General features: G+C 38.9%; 1 protein-coding gene across 1 annotated transcript in view; it reads right to left on the reverse strand.

Moving 5' to 3' along the window:
• Positions 1-22,815, reverse strand: part of Lrrk (Leucine-rich repeat kinase) — a 1,005,461-nt gene that overhangs the window by 15,167 nt on the left and 967,479 nt on the right. The window contains exons 48-52 of the mRNA XM_070091737.1: positions 18,140-18,262; positions 13,277-13,478; positions 11,465-11,663; positions 11,050-11,307; positions 512-726 (exon numbers count right to left, since the gene is read on the reverse strand). Coding sequence (XP_069947838.1) covers positions 512-726; positions 11,050-11,307; positions 11,465-11,663; positions 13,277-13,478; positions 18,140-18,262 — 997 coding nt within the window. The remainder of the gene's footprint in view (positions 1-511; positions 727-11,049; positions 11,308-11,464; positions 11,664-13,276; positions 13,479-18,139; positions 18,263-22,815) is intronic.

The raw sequence follows: 22,815 nt of genomic DNA on the forward strand, positions 1-22,815 counted from the left end.
AAAATAAATGTGCTCACCAGAGATGGGACCATTGCTTATTAAGAGTCATAAGTGTCATAACCCCATTTAATAAGTGCATAAAACAAAACAAGTACGGTCTCTCCTCACTTAGTGACATACTCGTTTACTGACGACTTGGACTTATGATGGGCTCTCTGACCAGTATGCATACCTAAATAATGTATATTACAGCTGATTTCCTTTATTCTGTTTATTACAATATACAGTAAACTACTGTATAAACATTTGACAGTAAAACAATATCAAAGATGGTTGACACAAACCCACTACCATTTTAGTATGCTCTTCACTTAGCGACGAATTCATTTACCGACATGGTCTTAGGAACGGAACTCCGTCGTTAAGTGAGAAGCTGTATTAGAAATTAGAAAGTTGAGCAGGCCTAGAGTTTTTCTTGGTTGGTTTTGAAAACTGTGTTATGTGAATAGTTTTCAACAGGGGATCACTGTACTTGGCTGTTCTCTACCAACAAATGTAAGTTCTTACTCACCAGGATAAACGTATGACCAGATGGAATTTCTAAGATGTGGAGAGACAGTGGTGAGATTTTGTGGTGCATGAAGGATCAAGACATCACAAGCATCATTGGCTGTAGGTGGGGTTGAAGTTGTCAAGTGAGATACAGAATCCTGACTCAAGACTAAGCCATCATCTCTCAAAGAAAACACACTCATTGTGCCCTCACTTCCTCCACACCATAAAGACCTAGAAAATACCACAGTCAGATAACAAAAATATCAATAATTTTTGTTTTTTTTTCAACAAACTGGCCATATTCCACCAAGGCAGGGTGACCTAAAAAGAAAAACGAAAGTTTCTCTTTTTAAATTTAGTATGTATACAGGAGAAGGGGTTACTAGACCCTTGCTCCCGGCATTTTAGTTCTCTCTTACGACACACACGGCTTATGAAGGAAGAATTCTGTTCCATTTCCCCATGGAAATTATTATACTCATGGAAAGCAACAAACCCATAAGGGTCATATAGAGAAAAATTTCACAATATTCTGTATTAGACTTGATAAAAATGTTTGTCTTTGTTAAGTACAGTACAGGCATTTATGATATTCATATGAAAAAACAAGGAAAATCAAGGACACAATTCATGTGTAAAACTTGCTAAACTCCACTGTGCATGGAACAATGCTCTGTTGAGTTTCATGAACTCAAGCAATTGTAGTTGGCAAAGTGAACAGTAAGTGTATAATGTGTGTATAGTGAGTGTACAGTGTATGATGCATATAATATACAAGTAAAAAAAAAAAAAAAGTACTGAGAGTGAACAATTTGTCAGTTAAAATTTTGTTCAAATAGAAAATAATTAGTTACTGAACACTAAACAGCCTACAAATATGGTCTAAAAATATATACAGTATATGTATGTTTTGAAAAAAAAATATTGAAAAAAATGGACAAAAACACTAACAGTATGCAATTGCAAGTGTGCAGGATGCAACCACATTAACATATGAGGGTCGCTTCCAGAAACTTAACCCTTAAACTGTCCAAACGTAGGTCTACGTTCATACGTATAGTGCACCAAAAAAGAATGTAAAATCGAATGTAGATCTACGCTCAGAGTGCTACGCGTATGAATGTAGATCTACATTTGGACAGTTTAAGGGTTTAAAAAAAATGTTTCTTGGTAAACTTTAACCCTATTTAATTTTCTTTTGTTTTAAAACACACATAAAATCAAGGTAAATTTTTGGTAAAAAAAAAATCCAAAAATATTTTTTGCACTACAATATTTCATTTCACTTCACCCTTTCATTGTTCAGACCCCCAAAATTAACCCGTAAACGGTCCAACCGTATATATACGTTAACTACCCCAGTGCCCCGAATATTTTGAAAAATAAAAAATAATTTTTTTTATTGAAAAGAAAGAGCACATTTTTCTAAATGTTATAGGATAAAAAAAAAAGAAAATTTTGAGTCAGTACTTACCGAGATATGAGGCCACAAAGTTGGCACTTGGGGATCACCTGATGGCAACATGGAGTACTGCCGCTTGCAAAAGTGTTGCCGATATACCTTTTTTTCTATTTTTCATATTATTTTATATAATTTTCATGTTCTGATAATTACAATTTATAGTAGTTCTTTTCATTTCATAACCAATCTTTGTTCTGACACTAGTATTAGGTACTGAAATTGTACTCACATTGTCACAAACACACTGACAGGTGAACATTTACACCTGCCTTGGCCATTTACTATTGTCTTGGAATATATACAAAGTATTTATATGTCCCAGCAATGTTTTGGAGATGATGATGATGATGATGATTGATGATGATTGATGATGATGATTGATGATGATGATTGATGATGATGATTGATGATGATGATGAATGATGATTGATGATGATTGATGATGATGATTGATGATGACGATTGATGATGATTGATGATGATGACTGATGATGACTGATGATGGTGACTGACTGATGATTGATGATGATTTATGATTGATGATGATTGATGATTGATTGATGATGATTGATGATGAGGAGGAGGAGGATGAGAATGATGAGGAGGAGGAGAAAAATACGTAATAATAATAAAATAATAAGTTGCCTTGAAGCATGAAAAACAAAGTCCACCCCTGACAGTGACATGATAAGATGAGATAACATCTGATAAGAGCTGACGTTTGATGAGCATACATGAGGGTGGGGGAGGGTGCAGCAGATAAGAAAAGATTAGAGGTGACGTTTGATGAATATCGCCCTCCTTTGTTTTCGCTGGTACACAAACATGTCTGTCTGTCAAGCCCCCTGTCTATCTGTCTATCCGTCTAGCTCTCTGTCTCAGAGAGAGCCACAAGAATGCGTCATCACCTTCACTCACATCTTCAAGCAGAGTATAGCACTTTGTCTGGATTTTTTGGGTTATCCTAGGTAATTTATACTATGTATTTGTGTGTACCTGTAAGACAGAGATAGACAGATAGAAAGAGATAGACAGAGACAGATAGAGACAAAGATAGACAAAGACAGACAAACAGAGATAGAGCCAGGCTGCCAGCAGCTGGCCAGCCACACAGCTGGCCAGCCAGCTAGCCAGCCAATCAGTCAGTCAGTCAGTCATCCAGCCAGGTAGCCAGCCAGCCAGCCTGCCAACCAGCCAGAATTGCTTCTCTTCACTTAGGGCATAGGTTATAAGACATTCTGAAAGGGTGTTGCACAAATATTACACATGGGTTATTATCGAGGTTTTTTTTATATTTCCTCAACCACTTGTGGCCACATCCACCTCAAAGCCACTAAACTCTGGGTCAAAATCACTTTCCTCTTAAAATGGGAGTGTTAATACTATATGACATCAGTGAATCCAAGTGAGTGTAAAACGAAAGCCTGTAATTGTTTTACATGATGGTAGGATTGCTGGTGTCCATTTTTCTGTCTCCTGAACATGCAAGATTTCAGGTATGTCTTGCTACTTCTACTTACACTTAGGTAACACTACACATACATGTACAAGCATATATATACACACCCCTCTGGGTTTTCTTCTATTTTGTTTCTAGTTCTTGTTCTTGTTTATTTTTTCTTATCTCCATGGGGAAGTGGAACAGAATTCTTCCTCCGTAAGCCATGCGTGTTGTAAGAGGCGACTAAAATGCCGGGAGCAAGGGGCTAGTAACCCCTTCTGCTGTATATATTACTAAATGTAAAAGGAGAAACTTTTGTTTTTCCTTTTGGGCCACCCCGCCTCGGTGGGATACGGCTGGTGTGTTGAAAGAAAGAAAGATCAGTGAATCCCAGGTGTTTGCTGTGCTGTTTGCTCTAGCTGGCACTCATTTAAACTGGTGCTCCCACAAGGTACTAAGTGGTCCCAGATTTTTTTAATACTGCACACACGCACACACTGAGTGTTAGGACCCATTCTATGCTGACAAGGCATCTCAGGCCAATTGTGCTAAATTTGAAGGCAGGAAAAATAAAACGTATATATACGTTTGGGGCACTAGCGGTAAAAACGTATACATATATATGTTTGGACCGTTTACGGGTTAATATTGCTCCCAGTGTCCACTTAAAAAAAATTTTTCTTAGAAAACTTATGAATTATGCAGGTGCAAAGTTAGTGGCCTGGGCACAATTTATGCATCAGTTATTTTGCTGACTAAGTCCATTCAACCAAATTCTTTGCTATTTCACTAGTAAGCTTTTCATTCTATCGACTGAGAACAAGAAACTACCGATTCAATTATTACAGCTACACACAGAACTTGGTAATTTGGCCAACTTTACACAAAATTTAAAAAATACCAGTTGAAAAATAGAGTGCAAAATAGACAATGTAGACATTTCTGGTGCTAAAACAACATTTACTCTCTTCATTATGTCTCCAGGCCTCTGCTATATTGCATTTGCCTTCTGCTTGGAATTCATAATCACACAAAAAGAGAAGATTTACTCTATTTTCTGTATAATAAAATATAACTGGATAGGACATGGTTTACAGCATCCAATAAATGAATCAGACTTATTAAAAATCCATAAAACAGACCAGGGGTGTAGGAATGCCCTTACCCGACCTCAAGAAAAGCAGAAAAAGTCATATTTCTGCTGCTTTGAGCCTAATTTCAAGTGGCTTCCAGTCTTGATACCTGCCAAAATCATTTCAATTTCAGCAGTACATCTTACATTCTATCAAAAAATAACACAGTGGAACCTTGGTTATCCAATTTAATTCGTTTCAGATGTTGATTCAACAACCAAAATGGACAGCAACCAAAGTAATTTTTCCCATAAAAAAATAATGTAAGTAGAATTAATTCATTCCAGATCTCAAATGTAGTACTCACTACTACATAAAACTGTAAAAATGACTACTAAAAAGAAACCTTAACTGAAACATTCTACAGTAAATGAAAATTTAACTGCCTCTTACTTGTCAGAGAAGAGTTAATGGCATACTGGAAGCAGGAGGTGGAGGAGAGGAAGGGGTATGTTACTGCTTGGAAGGAGAGTCATTTCATAATTATGTGTCAGGCAACTGTCCTGGTGTTGTTTCTCTTCTTTGTCTCTTTTCACCACTAACACCTTGTTCTGGCTCACTAAAAACCCGTCCTGTGAGGTTTGTTTCAAGTTCCGTTTTAACACTTGTCTAAATTGAGACATTACACTGTCACTGTACACGTTAGAGAGACGGATGGCTACTGCTTTGTCTGGATGATATTTTTCTGCAAACTCCTGCACTTCATGCCATTTAGCACACATTTCCTTGACAAGAACATAAGAATGGAGGAACACTGCAGAAAGCCTACTGGCCCATACAAGGCAGGTCCTTATCAAAACCACCCCTACCCAAAACTACCCAAGAATTAACTCCCATACCCATGACACCAATCAAACCCAGTCCCTCCCACTCATATACATGTCCAATCTCTTTTTAAAGCTACCCAAAGTCCTAGCCTCAATTACCCTACTCGGAAGACCATTCCACACATCCACTACTCTGTTCGAAAACCAGTACTTATCTATATCCTTTTTAAATCTAAATTTATCCAACTTAAATCCATTATTTCTGGTTCTTTCCTGGTTCAACACCCTCAGTACATTATTAATATCACCTTTGTTTATACCCATCATCCACTAATACACCTTGATGATATCTCCCCTCATTCTATGTCTCTCCAGAGAGTGGAGATTCAAGGCTCTAAGTCTATCTTCATACGGGAGATTCCTTATATAGTAAATCATTTTAGTCATTCTTCTTTGTATGCTCTCTAATGAGTCTATACCCATATATCCAAACTCATTATTCTCCATTTCTAAACCAATACCTCTAACTAATCCTAGTTTAAAGTCCTAACCACACACTCAACCGAGCTAGCAAGAAAACCCAGACCTGCCTTAGATAAGTGAACCCCATCCCTGTCATACATGTCATTTCTACCATAGAAGTGGTCCCAGTTGTCAATGAATGGTACTGCATTATCCTTCCAGTGCTTGTCCGGCCAACAATTAATACCAATTGCTCTGGACAACCATTCAATTCCAACATCCCTTCTTGGCAAAATGCCACATATAACAGGGCACCCCCCCTTCTTCCTAATTATGTCTATTGCTGTCCTGTACCTTCTAACTAAATCCTCACTTTTACGCTTGCCTACATCACTGCCTCCAGCACTGAGGCAGATAATAGGATTGATCCCATTACCGTTCATGATGTTGTCAAGCCGGCTAACAATGTCCTCCATCCCAGCCCTAGGAAAGCAAACTCTCTGTCTTCTACTCCTATCTTTCATGCAGAAGGCCCTATCCATATACCTATCCTGGCTATCCCCAACAACAACGTTTTCACCCTCCTTACATGCTCGTTGTAATGTTCCAAGTAGTCGACTCACATTCATCGGGTAGCACAGAGAATGGGTTCGATGTTTCCACAACAGTTTCCTGGATTTTCGTTGATTCTACCTCTCCATCTGTCCTCTTGAGCCTTAACTTTGTCCTATACTTTCCAGCCACTGTCCAGGTTCCTCTCTCGGCTTGAGGATTCTCAATAGGAGGATTACCACGAATCTTCTTGTTTTCCTCAGTCAGTCACTGTATCTCAAGCTTAGCCACCCTCAGTTCTTCCTTTAGCTGCTGGTAGAGCTACTCAAGAGAGGACATCTTGTTCAAATTCACAGAGAGCACACAAGACATGTCTTCATAGAGTTAAGTACAGGTCACCACTCCAAGAGCAATAGGCACATCATCCCATCCCTCCTCTTCCTCTGATGACAGCTCCTCCACTGCAATCTGTTACTGCTCCTTCTGAAGGTCTACAAGTTCTTCTGTGGTGAGTTCAATTCTATGCTCCTCCATCAACTCCTCCACATCATATTCAGTCACCTCTAGTTTAGTTACGTAGGTCCTCTTGGGCATTTTCTTCAGTATAGGCCTGTTTCATCACAATGAAACACTTCTGGGGGGCAAACTCCTCAGCCTCTATGTACTCTTGGAATTTAGCAACATACTTTTCAACAGCCACTTTGTCAGCACTAGCAGCTCATGCACATTCTGTGAGCATGTGATCCGAGCCATTCGCATTGTCGGTTGACAACCAAGAGAATGTACGAAAACCAGGACATTTTTTTCTCAAATTCCTCGTTCAAAAACCGATTTGTTTGACGAGTAATGCAGTCGGCAACCAAGATTCCACTGTACCAAGAAACAGCCAATAAAACCATCCTAGAAAACACCTCAAATTTGCTATTTTAAACCAAACACATGGTCAGAGTTTCATTTTTCCCATCATGCACTGTGTGGGGCAAGAATTTTTTATATTGTGTACATTCACTACACAGACCCATTCTCTAGCCATTATAACTTTAAAAATAAAATAAACAGGAAAATTATTGGTACATATTGGCTGAAAATTGTGTATTAGCATCGGCAAAAATGCTCTTATTATCCCATCCTTAATATATATAGTAGGGCCCCACTTATACGGTAGGTTAGGTTCCAGGCTACTGCCAGAAAACAGACATCGCCGGAAAGCAGAATGCTATTTTTTCCACTTATAAATGCATTATAAGTGTGTGTGTGCTCTGTGAATCTGAACCAAGATGTCCTCTCTTGAGCAACTCTACCAGCAGCTAAAAGAGAAGCTTAGGGATGCTAAGCTGGAGATATGGCGATTAACGGAGGAGAACAAGAGGATTCATAGTAATCCTCCTGTAGGGAGTTCTCAAGTTAAGAGGGGAACCTGCTCAGTGGCTGGGCAACATGGAACCAAGCTAAGGATCAAGAAGACCATTGGAGAGGCAGAAACAACAAAGAACCAGAAGACTATTGTGGAAACTTCCAACCCATTTTCGGTGCTACCTGACGAATGTGGGTTGTCTACTGGGAACATCACAACAAGCACCAAGGAAGCATTGGCAGACGTGAGTGAGACATCCCTTGAAACCCCAACAAAGACCACTGAGAATGTCACGACGAATTCCACAAGTGAAGGTAAGAACATTGTTTTAGTTGGAGACAGTCAGGTTAAGTTTATGGATAGGGCCTTTTGTCTTAGGGACAGGAAGAGGAGGCAGAGGGTATGTTTTCCTGGGGCTGGGATGGGGGATATTGTTAGCCATCTGGATGGCATCATGAAAGGTAATGGGAGCAATCCTATTATCTGCCTCAGTGCAGGAGGCAACGATGTTGGCAGACATAGGAGTGAGGACCTGATTAGCAGGTATAGGTCAGCAATAGAGATAATTAGGAAGAAGGGTGGGAACCCTGTCATATGTGGTATTTTGCCAAGGAGAGGAGTTGGAAATGAATGGTTGTCCAGGGCAATTGGTGTCAATTGCTGGCTGGACGAATACTGTAAGGAAAATGCGGTAACATTCATTGACAACTGGGACCTCTTCTATGGCAGAAATGACAGGTATGCCAGGGATGGGGTTCACTTATCTAGGTCTGGGGTGGGGGCACTGGCAACTGCAGTGGAGGGAGCTGTTAGGGCTTTAAACTAGGAAGAGTTAGTGGTATGGGTTTTGGCAGGAATACAGTGAAGTCCCAGTGTAGTAATATTATGAGTTCTAGGAGAACTAGTAATAGGCAGAATGAGGTGGATGTTGGAAAGCCAGGTGCACTAGGTCACAAGGACAGTAACAGGTTTAGTGGAAAACGGAAATGAGCAGGAATGTTTGGGGCACCAAACATTCACAATTTTTCAACATTTGCGAGGCTCTTGATCCCCTAACCCTCACAAATGTTGAGGGAAACCTGTATTAAATTAGCAATAGAACTAGGCATTAAAAACAATAAAAAGTAAAATACACACACAGTACACTCATTGCCTGCCTTAAGATATTTGTAGTCTTAATAGAGGGTGAGAGGTAAGAACATAATCTCAAAATAATGAATCTTAACTAGTCAAAAGTTGGCCTGTGATACTCCAATACTGAAACTATGTATAGTGCCAAAAACAAAAGCATTCACATTGCTAAACTCACAACTAGTATTTAGTCACTTAGCCATAATACCAACTTATCTCATAATTCTGTAACATTTTAAACCTAAGATTTAATATAAGTCTGCCCGAAATGCCTAGCCATGCTAGGCGTTCTAGTGGTACACTCTGTAATTATTATTTTACTACATGTAAACCACACAATAACCAAATTCTGTAAACTCAGCATTGTAATACTTATAGAGAATAAAGTTTGAATTTGAATTTGAATAAAGGAGGAACACTGCAGCAGGCCTGTTGGCCCATACTAGGCAGGTCCTTCACAATCCATCCCACTAACAAAATATTTGCCCAACCCAATTTTCAATTCTACCCAAGCAATAAGCTCTGATAATTCTATTAACTCACGTGCAAGTCCCACTCAAATCCAACCCCTCTCATTCACGTATTTATCCAACCTAAATTCAAAACTACCCAAGGTTTTAGCTTCAATAACCCTACTAGGCAGACTGTTCCACTCATCAACTACCCTATTTCCAAACCAATACTTTTTCCTATATCCTTTCTAAATCTAAACTTGTCTAATTTGAAGCCATTATTGAGGGTTCTCTCTTGGAGAGAGATCCTCAAGACCTTACTAATATCCCCTTTATTAATACCCATCTTCCACTTATACACTTCGATCATGTCTCCCCTCATTCTTTGTCTAACAACTGAATGTAATTTAAGGGTCTTCAATCTTTCTTCATAAGGAAGATTTCTAATGCTATGTATTAATTAGTCATTCTATGCTGAATGCTTTCTAATGAATTTATGTCCATTCTGTAATATGGAGACCAGAACTGAGCTGTGTAATCTAGGTGAGGCCTTACTAATGTATAAAGCTGTGAGTCATATTTATTTGTAGAAAGTCAGGTGTGGGAAGTATGGTAGCCAGCCAGGTCAGCCCACCCCATCCTACCCACATGTAATATACTACAAAATTTAAAGTGCCCCAGATCGATAAAATACCTATACAGTACATTCATTAATTACCTTAAAATATTTGTAGTCTTAATGTAAGGTGAGAGGTGAGTCGTATTTATTTGTAGGAAGTCAGGTGTGGGAAGTATGGTATCCAGCCAGGGCAGAACACCCCAACCCACCCACACATAATGTAAACAAACAGATGCATCTGCTTTTGGTTGATATATGTTCATTCCCATGTCTGTGAATCTTATACATAATACAAACACTTTGCACTGTGTATAAGTTGTCTCCACATTGATACAGTAGAATAAATAAAGAGGAACACTCCTATTCTTATGTAACACCATTTTTAGAAGGAATGATGCTCTGAGTGAAGGCATATGAAAGGAATAATTTTCTAGTTACCCCCAGTAATATTATAGTATACACATTTTCTCTGATGTTGGACTAGAGAAAACGTTATTCTTGCCGTCACTCCTACAAGTCACCTGGCTACCACATCTCATTTATGTTAATTTATTCTACTGTGGGGTGTATTTATCATGTTGATATGTTACATAGCATGTTTATTATATAAATTTTGAAAAAAATGTCACAGATGGATTAATGGAAATGTCTATATTAACGTAAAATATGACATTTAATGCACCCAAGAGATTACATGTATTATTATTAATGTGGCATCCAGAGCAGGGAGACTCTTAGTGATTTTAATGTGTACCTGCATGCTAATGCAGTAAGTATACGTATTTAGGTACAGGTACACATAAGTTCATACAAAATATGCAAAACCACTTGAAATTTTGGAAAGTTTACAGACATAATAGAGAGATGTGCTCACAGAGAATGTAAACAAACCGGGTGGGGTGTGACATATTAGAAAGACAGGGGGAGCCGTATAGCGAGGTCTGGTCATAATTCGAAATCGCTGTACTAGTGGAATACTGTAAAGCAGTGCCCTACTGTATATGTATATTTATTTATTTATTTATATAGTATATACATTAAAATTGCAGAGAATAGCTGTGACTCACTTGATACTAAGTTTTATTAAGGCTGTTAGTTGGACACTAACCCATATTTATTTTATTCAGTCTTTTTGCAATATCAGCAAGTGCTGAATGTTTCACATACAGGTATGTACTTACCACGATGTCAGAGTCTGGGAGACAGCAAGACAATGAATCTCTTGTGTAGAACCGGCCAACTCTGTCATAACAAAACTGCCTTCTCCTAGTACTGGTGATGTTGGTGTAACATCAGAGCTACACAAGAAGAGACGACCATTACAAAGAGCAACAGCCACTCTACCAAGAGCATGAAGACTGCAGAGTGACCGAACTGGAGATGACTGAGGGGCATCAGGCTCCAGACAGTAGCTGAACACACGACCATAATCTACCATACTGAAAAATAATTCTGTAAGTAATTTACTACAATAACACCACTAATTTCTTTTATAAAGCTTTTATTTACTAAATCAGAGGATTGATATCTATATTGCTTTAGCTTTCAAAGTGAAGAAACACATAAATAACATAACATTAAAACTCTCTAACTTACTTATAACCATGGATGTTTCCAGCATTATCTCCAAGCCAAACATATTCTCCCACACAACACATGGCTGTGATTGTATCAGGAAGACCCTCAATACTAGTGTATGCTCCCCACCCCCACTCCCCAGCTCCCACCATATCCAGCTGAGGTGATGTACGGCTCACCCAAACGCTGCCTTGGTCACGCACTACTAATTCACCATCTAGAAAAGAAATTAATTATATTACCCTCTGAGTTTAATCTTCATTTTAAAAGAAAATTTCATTTAACAATGGTTTGAAGAAATCACTTCAAAATATAATAAAAGCAAAATCATTATTATTTTAATATGTTTTTACTGGGTATTAATATTATTATTAATGCTTTTTACTGATGCTTCAGTCCTAACATTGGTCAAATACTGGCAACTGCTGCAATAGACACTCAGTATACAACAGTCCAAAGCCATGCAAAATTGCATTTATCATAATAGCCCCTTAAGCTCAAGCTTTCCAATATTTCGGAGAGCCACATATTTGCTGCAGATATCATCAAAATAATCTCAGCTGAGCCACAAAACTCTGAAAGCAACTGTAAAACAACTTATTGCCAGATAATGAATTGAAAACTACTAGACACATTCAAGCAGCTTGTAAAATTTTCCAGTCCCAAAGGACATGACTCAAAAGTCACACTAAGTGAACCAGAGCACCCATGGGATTTTTATCATATTTCAACTGAAAGAGGAATTATCTCTTGTCATCTACTGACCAGAGAACCAGGCAAGACTGCACAAATCATCTATACAGTAGTATGTCATTGATGTCAGCTAGGCCTGTATACTTTGTACAAGTAGAATTTGTTTTTTTTTCAACAAACTAGCCATATCCCACTGAGGCAGGGTGACCTAAAAAGAAAAACAAATGTTTTTCTTTTTAAATTTAGTAATTTATACAGGAGAAGGGGTTACTAGCCCCTTGCTCCCAGCATTTTAGTTGCCCCTTATAACACACATGGCTTATGGAAGAAAAATTCTGTTTCACTGTGTTTCCCTGTGTTTGTGGGTGGGAGAGGAGGAAGTGGCCATTCCTCACCTTGCCCATGCTCGCCCTACTCACGCTCGCCTGTCTACCATACACTCACCACTGCCCACTCCCTCTGCTCACCATTTATATTGGATTATTTGGTGTTCTGGTAGCGAGGAGTAAATGATACGTCTTCGGAGGCTTCTTACTTTATTGTTAAGTCATGGTGGGTACACAGGCTTGTGTGTTGTGCCCATGTGCCAGGCCGCTGTGTGTGTGTGTGGGACCAGCTTCCCACAGACCTGGACAGTCCCAGAGGGCAGCACTTGAGTGGTGTGAAATATGAACTAAGCTGGCAGACAGCATGGGCTGTCTGTGCAGACAGTACAGGCTGTCTACATACATATATATATATAAAAAAAAAAAAAAACAGACACCAGCAATCCTACCATCATGTAAAACAATTACAGGTTTCCATTTCACGCTCACACAGCAGGATGGTAGTTGCTGTGTACCAACCTACTACCTAGGTATTATTTTTATTATTATATGATGTATTGCATAAATCATTTGTTGTACATGTATTATATAACTCCTTTGTTGTACTGCATAACCCACACATTGTATTTTCTCGCTTATTTCTGAGACTAATAAATACAACTCAAGCAAGATACACACACACACACATACACTCACTTTATAAAGCCTTGATATAAAACTTTTAATCTTTTCTTTATTCATAATTATCATCCCTCTAAGAAAGGTTCACACTATGCAGACTAAAAGATGAAACAGAATTTTATGAACAAACCTTCGTCCCTCACTACAGATGGAGGTACTCGAATAGCATCCATTATATTCAATGAGTGATCCAGCGAGGCAACATCTAATAAGTGAGTGAACTCTGGAGCAGAAGCAATTGAAACTATCTGAGAGGCTGATGGTCTAAGTCGAGGTTGTTGAGACCAACACATAACCATAAGGTCCAGTACATATACTGGGTATTCTGTTTCCTGAAAAAGAAATTAAAGCAGTTAGTAAATATCTCAAGATGAAAATACAGGATTCTATACTACATATATTTATCTATGTTCTGATGCAGCAAAAATTTGCAAATTTTCTTGGTTAGTTTAGTTTATTACCAATGGCAGAAAACCACTAAACCAATCCATAATGATACTGTATTTTAACCCTTAAACGATCCAAACATATATATATGTTCACTCGCGTAGCGCCCCAAAGTTTTTTGAGGAAAAAAAATAATTTTTTTAATAGGAAAAAAGAGCATATGGTACCCAGGTGTCCCCAATTATTTTAATATGGCGCACAGTGAGTGCGCACACCCATTCTCTCATGTCTAGGCGACTCAGGCTTATCGTAGCAATGTTGAATGAATGACAAAGAAAACGTATACTATATACGTTTGGGGCGCTACGCGAGAGAACGTATATATATGTTTGGACCGTTTAGCGGTTAAATTCTTCTCTTCTTTCAATGCAACAGCCGTATCCCACCGAGGCAGGGTTGCCCAAAAGGAAAAACAAAAGTTTCTCCTTTTGAATTTAATAATATATACAGGAGAAGGGGTTACTAGCCTCTTGCTCCCAGTATTTTAGCTGCCTCTTATGACACACATGGCTTACAGGAAAAGAATTCTATTCCACTACCCCATGGAGATAAGAGGAAATAAACAAGAACAAGAACTACTAAGAAAATAAAAGAAAACACAGAAGGGTGTGTATATATATATGCTTGTACATGTATGTGTAGTGTGACGTAAGTGTAAATAGAAGTAGGAAGATGTACCTGAAATCTTGCATGTCTATGAGATAGAAAAAAAGATACCAACAATCCTACCATCATGTAAAACAATTACAGGCTTCCATTTTACACTCACTTAGCAGGACGGTAGTACCTCCATGGGCTGTTGCTGTCTACCAACCTACTACCTATAGTATTTTAAATTATATTAAAATATTCAATAAGTTCCAAGAGAGTACTACTGTACTTTTTTTTTCTCAACAAACCGGCCGTATCCCACCAAGGCAGGGTGGCCCAAAAAGAAAAACGAAAGTTTCTCTTTTTAAATTTAGTAATTTATACAGGAGAAGGGGTTACTAGGCCCTTGCTCCTGACATTTTAGTTGTCTCTTACAACACGCATGGCTTACAGAGGAAGAATTCTGTTCCACTTCCCCATGGAGATAAGAGGAAATAAACAAGAACAACAACTAGTAAGAAAATAAAAGAAAACCCAGAGGGGTGTGTATATATATATACTTGTATATGCAAGTGTAGTGTGATCTAAGTGTAAGTAAAAGTAGCAAGATGTACCTGAAATCTTGCATGCTTGTAAGACAGAAAAAAGACACCAGTAATCCTACCATCATGCAAAACAAGTGCAGGCTTTCGTTTTACACTCGCTTGGCAGGTCGGTAGTGCCTCCCTGGGCGGTTGCTATCTACCAACCTACTACCTACTAGCTATTTAATAATTCTTTCTTTCTTTCAACACACCAGCCGTATTCCATTGAGGTGGGGTGACCCAAAAGGACAAACGAAAATTTCTCCTTTTAAATTTAGTAATATATACAGGAGAAGGGGTTACTAGCCCCTTGCTCCCGGCATTTTTGTCGCCTCTTACGACACGCATGGCTTATGGAGGAAGAATTCTGTTCCACTTTCCTATGGAGATAAGAGGAAATAAACAAGAACAAGAACTAGTAAGAAAATAAAAGAAAACCCAGAGGGGTGTGTGTATATATATATATATGCTTGTATATGCATGTGTAGTGTGATCTAAGTGTAAGTAAAAGTAGGAAGATGTACCTGAAATCTTGCATGCTTGTGAGACAGAAAAAAGGCACCAGTAATCCTACCATCATGCAAAACAAGTGCAGGCTTTCGTTTTACACTCGCTTGGCAGGACGGTAGTGCCTCCCTGGGCGGTTGCTGTCTACCAACCTACTACCCACTAGCTATTTAATAATTATGTGATAATTAATTGGAGTTAGTGGTGTTTTGTTCTATAGAACATATGAGTGTTTCTTGACATGGGTCTTAATCAGATGATGACCTATGAAATGGATAACCATTTTTTGGCCTACTGGAGCTAGGTTTTCATACCATTTAGAAATCAAAGGGTCACTATATAGTAGATTAGTTAGGGTTATCTTTGTGGCCAAAATAACCAGGCACTTGAAAACTTCCTACCTTTGTAAAGTATTCATTAATACAGTACCAAAATCAGTAGACAGTATAACCACCATTCACAAATTTAACTAGTAACTAAGAAATGAAAACTCTTCTACTGAAATCAAAGGACACTTCAGTTTCCACCATGGCAAAATTAAACAATACTCAAAACATATTTTAGGTATAAGGTGCAATAAAATGCAATCATCCTTTTAAACCCTTAAGCTGTCTGTTACATACCGGAATGTCATAGTGATCAACATATATGATACACTAGTACACAAAATTCAAAGTACCCTCAAATTTGCTGTGAATAGCAAATTTTGGCCTAGACATGAGAGAATGGCTATGGGCTGTGTGTGAACAATATAAAAAAAATGCAGGGTCAAAACAGCAACTTCAGGGTGTTTTCATGGTTTTATTGGATATATTTTGGTGACAACAGACAGAACATAAGACATACTAGTGATATGGAGACAACTTTGGTTGGTTTAAGGCTGAAAGTGACCAGCAATAGATCTTAAAGCAGGAGAAATGACTGATTTTGAGCTATTTCCCTGAGAAAGGGTTGGGGTCTCTTATATCCTCCCTGGTCTCTTCAGGATTTTTACTAGGTTTGCATCAATTATTGGGATGGCCTACACCATGACCAAGCATTCTTTTCATAAATAACAAAAAAGGCACAATACCGTGACTGGAACGATACACAAATAACCCGCACATAAAAGAGAGAAGATTACGACGACGTTTCGGTCCGACTTGGACCATTGACAAAGTCACACTAACCAGAGGTGTTTCAGGACGGCTATATATAGGCAGGAGGAGGAGGAGGAGGAGGAGGAGGAGGAGGAGGAGGAGGAGGAGGAGGCGGAGGCGGAGGCGGAGGCAGAGGCGGAGGCGGAGGCGGAGGCGGCAGAGGTGGCAGCGGCGGCAGCAGCAGCAGCAGCAGCAGTATATAATACCGACAAGATGAAATTAAGACACATGCACAACACCCGGGCATCCCCATCATAGACGTCCACAACAAAGACAACCAGACGCCGCACATGTGTCTTAATTTCATCAGTAGTTGTAGTAGTAGTAGTAGTAGAAGAAGAGGTAGTGGTAGTGGTAGAAGTGGGAAATAAAAAGGACAAGCCAGTCAAATAAAAAGGAAGGGGAGCACTGCAAGAGAGCTAGATGCCCACAGAGGGAGAGCAAGCGCACAGAGGTGCATGAAAAGGAAGTGGTGAAATAAATGAAGAAGGAACAGAAACACGAGACATGAGAGAGAAAGACAACCCAGAGGAGCAAAGGAAAGAGGAAAGGGGAAGAGGAAGAAGAAGAAAAAGAAAAAGAAAAAATGAGGATTCAGGTTAAGTCACGGGTGTTCTGAAGTTTGGAGCATTTTACAATGTAGTGGGAGAGGAAGGCATCTACAGAGACGAAGCCAGGGCTAAGGTTCATACAAGGAAAGTTGTGTATTAGAGAGGATTCAACTAGATGGCGACTGTTCGAGTTGGAAGTAGGGAAGACAGTTTTAGCAGAAGACCAGTCAATAGGATGGCTATAATCTCTGATGTGACAGAAAAGAGCATTGTTAGTGTCGGCAAGCCTAACACTATTTTTGTGCTCCCTAAGTCTGTCAGAAAGAGATCGACCAGTTTCTCCGAAGTATTGAAGAGGACAGGAGGAGCAAGAAATAGAGTAGACACCAGGAACATCTGTAGAGGGAGGAGAGGTATGAACGAGATTAGTGCGAAGAGTGTTAGTCTGGCGGAAGGTAAGCTTGATGTCGTCGTAAGCTTCTCTCTTTTATGTGCGGGTTATTTGTGTATCATTCTTTTCATGATTTATTAGCTAAGAAATGAGGAAAAATTCTATTGTGTGTCGATTGATTCAAAATGGAGGACAAGTATTATATAGGAAAGTCTTGGGGACATGATAAATGAACAGAGGGAAAGTTATTTTAGTGGCTGGAATCCCTACAGTGTTCGTTTTGGTCTCTGTTTCTAAAATGGAATTTGTTGAAAATTGTGTCAAACTGGCCAAATTTCTAACTTCTGGGTGCTTAATAGGGAATTCTGATGACTGAATGGGCAGTTTATTGCAATCAATAGATAGTACAGAAGGCATACTAGCAAAATAGTGAGGAAATAAGGTAGAGCACAAAAATTGGCCTAAAATAGTTCTCAAACTTGGTGAAATCACTGTTGCAAAAAGTACTCCTGATCTCTAACTTCACACTTCTGTAATTCCACAAGTATTACATCAAATTCAAAGTTTTTGGTGTCATTATCTTTAGAAAAACATTCTCTACCATTTTAGAGGATAAAATTTTCTATCATTTTTTAAACTTGAGGACACAGAAGGGGCTTTCAATCTGGGGGTGTGGACAGTTTAAGAGTTACAGTAAAGCTTCCGAATTAAAATGAGAAAGACTTATTAAATAATGAATACTATAATGATGCATCATTATATAAGAAAAAGCTATTAATTTACCCTGTGTGTTAGTGCTGGCCTGCCACCTTCCAGTACATGTTCTTTTACATTGTCACAATGCTCATATGGCTGATGTGTTGTGAGCAGTTCATACATGAACATTCCAAATGAAAAACAATCAACCTGAAAAACACAAAAACAGAAGTTATGTAAACATTGGAATGATATAGCATGTAAACAAAAATGTGCACTAATCATTGGGACTACAGTTAACCCTTAAATGGTCCAAACGTATATACAGTGGACCCCCGCATAACGATTACCTCCGAATGCGACCAATTATGTAAGTGTATTTACGTAAGTGCATTTGTACGTGTATGTTTGGGGGTCTGAAATGGACTAATCTACTTCACAATATTCCTTATGGGAACAAATTCGGTCAGTACTAGCACCTGAACATACTTCTGGAGTGAAAAAATATCGTTAACCGGGGGTCCACTGTATATGTTTTTTCAACATCTGAAAGTATGTAAAAAAATGTAGATCTTCTTTTTTGCTTTACCTTTGAAAACATGTAAAAAAAAATTTTATCTACATTTTTTTTTTGTTATATTTGAAAATATGTAAAAAAAAAGTAGATGTACTTTTGTAGCACTATGAATCTGAACGTCGATCTGTTTGGACTGTTTAAAGGTTATTAATGTATTAACACTGATGAGACATTTCAGACCTATCACTACTTATTTGAACTCTCCCATTATTTATATAAATTATTTTTTCAAATTTTTGCTGTGACATATACAACATAATCAGTTGAGATTTCCATTCTCACAGTCCACTACCTCTGCTTACTACCTGATATGCCAGGCTACTGTTGCCTGCAGCCTGTACACCCACAGCCATTGCAGACCAGCTGATGCCTCCTACAGGCACTTATTGAGTTCTCTTTTAAATCCTTAAATTCTTCTGACATTTATTTGTTGGTAAAAGGTTAAAGAGATGAGAATTTTGAATCTTGACATTTTTCTTCAACTAAAGATATTCTTCTTCTTTCAACAAACTGGCCATATCCCATTGAGGCGGGTGGCCCAAAAGGAAAAATGAAAGTTTCTCCTTTTAAATTTAGTAATATATACAGGAGAAAGGGTTACTAGCCCCTTGCTCCCAGCATTTTAGTCGCCTCTTATGACACACATGGCTTACAGAGGAAGAATTCTGTTCCACTTCCCCATGGAGATCGAAAATAATCAAGAACAAGAACTAGTAAGAAGATAGAAGAAAATCCAGAGGGGTGTGTATATATATGCTTGTACATGTAGTGTGACCTACGTTTAAGGAGAAGTAGCAAGACGTACCTGAAATCTTGCATGTGTATGTGACAGAAAAAAGACACCAGCAATCCTACAATCATGGAAAACAATTACAGGCTTCCATTTTACACTCACTTAGCAATATGGTAGCACCTCCCTGGGTGGTTGCTGTCTACCAACCTACTACCTAGAATATTATTATTATTATGTTTATAACACCTCTGCTTTATGTTGACTTTATTCTACAATTCTTCTCATCTTGAAGATGCCATATTAATATGTTTTTTGTTTTTTTATTATCACACTGGCCGATTCCCACCAAGGCAGGGTGGCCCGAAAAGGAAAAACTTTCACCATCATTCACTCCATCACTGTCTTGTCAGAAGGGTGCTTTACACTCCAGTTTTTAAACTGCAACATTAACACCCCTCCTTCAGAGTGCAGGCACTCTACTTCCCATCTCCAGGACTCAAGTCCGGCCTGCCGGTTTCCCTGAACCCCTTCATAAATGTTACTTTGCTCACACTCCAACAGCACGTCAAGTATTAAAAACCATTTGTCTCCATTCACTCCTATCAAACACGCTCACGCATGCCTGCTGGAAGTCCAAGCCCCTCGCACACAAAACCTCCTTTACCCCCTTCCTCCAACCTTTCCTAGGCCGACCCCTACCCCGCCTTCCTTCCACTACGAACTGATACACTCTTGAAGTCACTCTGTTTCGCTCCATTCTCTCTACATGTCCGAACCACCTCAACAACCCTTCCTCAGCCCTCTGGACAACAGTTTTGGTAATCCCGCACCTCCTAACTTCCAAACTACGAATTCTCTGCATTATATTCACACCACACATTGCCCTCAGACATGACATCTCCACTGCCTCCAGCTTTCTCCTCGCTGCAACATTCATCACCCATGCTTCACACCAATATAAGAGCGTTGGTAAAACTATACTCTCATACATTCCCCTCTTTGCCTCTAAGGACAAAGTTCTTTGTCTCCACAGACTCCTAAGTGCACCACTCACCCTTTTTTCCTCATCAATTCTATGATTCACCTCATCTTTCATAGACCCATCCACTGACACGTCCACTCCCAAATATCTGAATACATTCACCTCCTCCATACTCTCTCCCTCCAATCTGATATCCAATCTTTCATCACCTAATCTTTTTGTTATCCTCATAACCTTACTCTTTCCTGTATTCACTTTTAATTTTCTTCTTTTGCACACCCTACCAAATTCATCCACCAATCTCTGCAACTTCTCTTCAGAATCTCCCAAGAGCACAGTGTCATCAGCAAAGACCAACTGTGACAACTCCCACTTTATGTGTGATTCTTTATCTTTTAACTCCACGCCTCTTGCCAAGACCCTCGCATTTACTTCTCTTACAATCCCATCTATAAATATATTAAACAACCACGGTGACATCACACATCCTTGTCTAAGGCCTACTTTTACTGGGAAATAATTTCCCTCTTTCCTACATACTCTAACTTGAGCCTCACTATCCTCGTAAAAACTCTTCACTGCTTTCAGTAACCTACCTCCTACACCATACACCTGCAACATCTGCCACACTGCCCCCCTATCCACCCTGTCATACGCCTTTTCTAAATCCATAAATGCCACAAAGACCTCTTTAGCCTTATCTAAATACTGTTCACTTATATGTTTCACTGTAAACACCTGGTCCACACACCCCCTACCTTTCCTAAAGCCTCTTTGTTCATCTGCTATCCTATTCTCTGTCTTACTCTTAATTCTTTCAATAATAACTCTACCATACACTTTACCAGGTATACTCAACAGACTTATCCCCCTATAATTTTTGCACTCTCTTTTGTCCCCTTTGCCTTTATACAAAGGAACTATGCATGCTCTCTGCCAATCCCTAGGTACCTTACCCTCTTCCATACATTTATTAAATAATTGCACCAACCACTCCAAAACTATATCCCCACCTGCTTTTAAAATTTCTATCTATATCCCATCAATCCCGGCTGCCTTACCCCCTTTCATTTTACCTACTGCCTCACGAACTTCCCTCACACTCACAACTGGCTCTTCCTCACTCCTACAAGATGTTATTCCTCCTTGCCCTATACACAAAATCACAGCTTCCCTATCTTCCATCAACATTTAACAATTTCTCAAAATATTCCCTCCATCTTCCCAATACCTCTAACTCTCCATTTAATAACTCTCCTCTCCTATTTTTAACTGACAAATCCATTTGTTCTCTAGGCTTCCTTAACTTGTTAATCTCACTCCAATGATAATAATAACACAATAATAACATAAATATGAGATTTTTTCCAGTCGGCTGGATAGAGTGAATATAAACCATTTGTGTCCAGACTGCTAACAACAACAACAACAACTTGTTTGTTTACAAAATTCAGCAAACCTTCTACACTCTCATGTATTCATCTTGTTTACTCACTTCTCACTCTACATTAAGACTACAAATATTTTAAGGCAAGTAATGAGTGTACTGTATATGCATTTTATTGCATTAGGGCACCTTAAAAGCCTAGTATATAATGTATGGTTGGGGTAGCCAGATGGGGGTTACATACCTATCACACTTTCATACCTACCTACCTTACTATTCATCTTGCACCCTATATTAAGACCATTAAGACTACAAATATTTTAAGGTAAGTAATGAGTGTACTGTATATGCATTTTATTGCTCTAGGGCACTTTAAATGCCTAGTATATAATGTAATGTTCACTCGAGTAGAAACAAAGGCAGACTGACTCATGATGGCTGCATGGGGAGACGCGCAGGCAGGCGGACAGGTCTGGTATGCGAGATAAAACACGGGGCACAGTGCAAAACTCGGGACAAAATTTAGCCAAAAAAAAAAAAAACGGTTCTAAACTCGAAGCGTACAATACTCGGGGCATATGAAACTTGGGGGTCCACTGTAACTTTTGTGTGTAACTACACACAAAAAGTGATGAAGAAACTAGTTGCATCATTGGACTGACTCCAACCTGGCAGTACCAAACTTCTGGAATAAATTTAACATTGTAGATGCCATCAGCTATGTTAGAAGTGCATGGAATGAAGTGCCTCAGTCAATATTAAATGCAGGCTGGGAAAAGTTATGACCTTCTGTAGTTAATTCTTTCACTAGTTTTTCCTTGCTTGAGAGTCAGTTGCAGGAAATAGTTCAAATGGAAAAGGGTTTACCAGGTGATGGCTTCGAAGATATGAAGGAAAATGATGTGAATGAGCTCTCAGAAGATGATGATGAAGACAAGTCCAGAGGAAATGTTGGCAGAGCTCATTTCACAGATACAAGGGAGGCAGATAACAGAAGATGAAGACGAACATGAAAAACAGTTAACACTGTAACAGTTATGTGAGCAGTTCCATGTTGCTGCTAAACTAGCAGACTTTTCACTGA

This window comes from Cherax quadricarinatus, chromosome 37 (genome assembly GCF_038502225.1).
Source record: "Cherax quadricarinatus isolate ZL_2023a chromosome 37, ASM3850222v1, whole genome shotgun sequence".
Classification (NCBI taxonomy): domain Eukaryota; kingdom Metazoa; phylum Arthropoda; class Malacostraca; order Decapoda; family Parastacidae; genus Cherax; species Cherax quadricarinatus.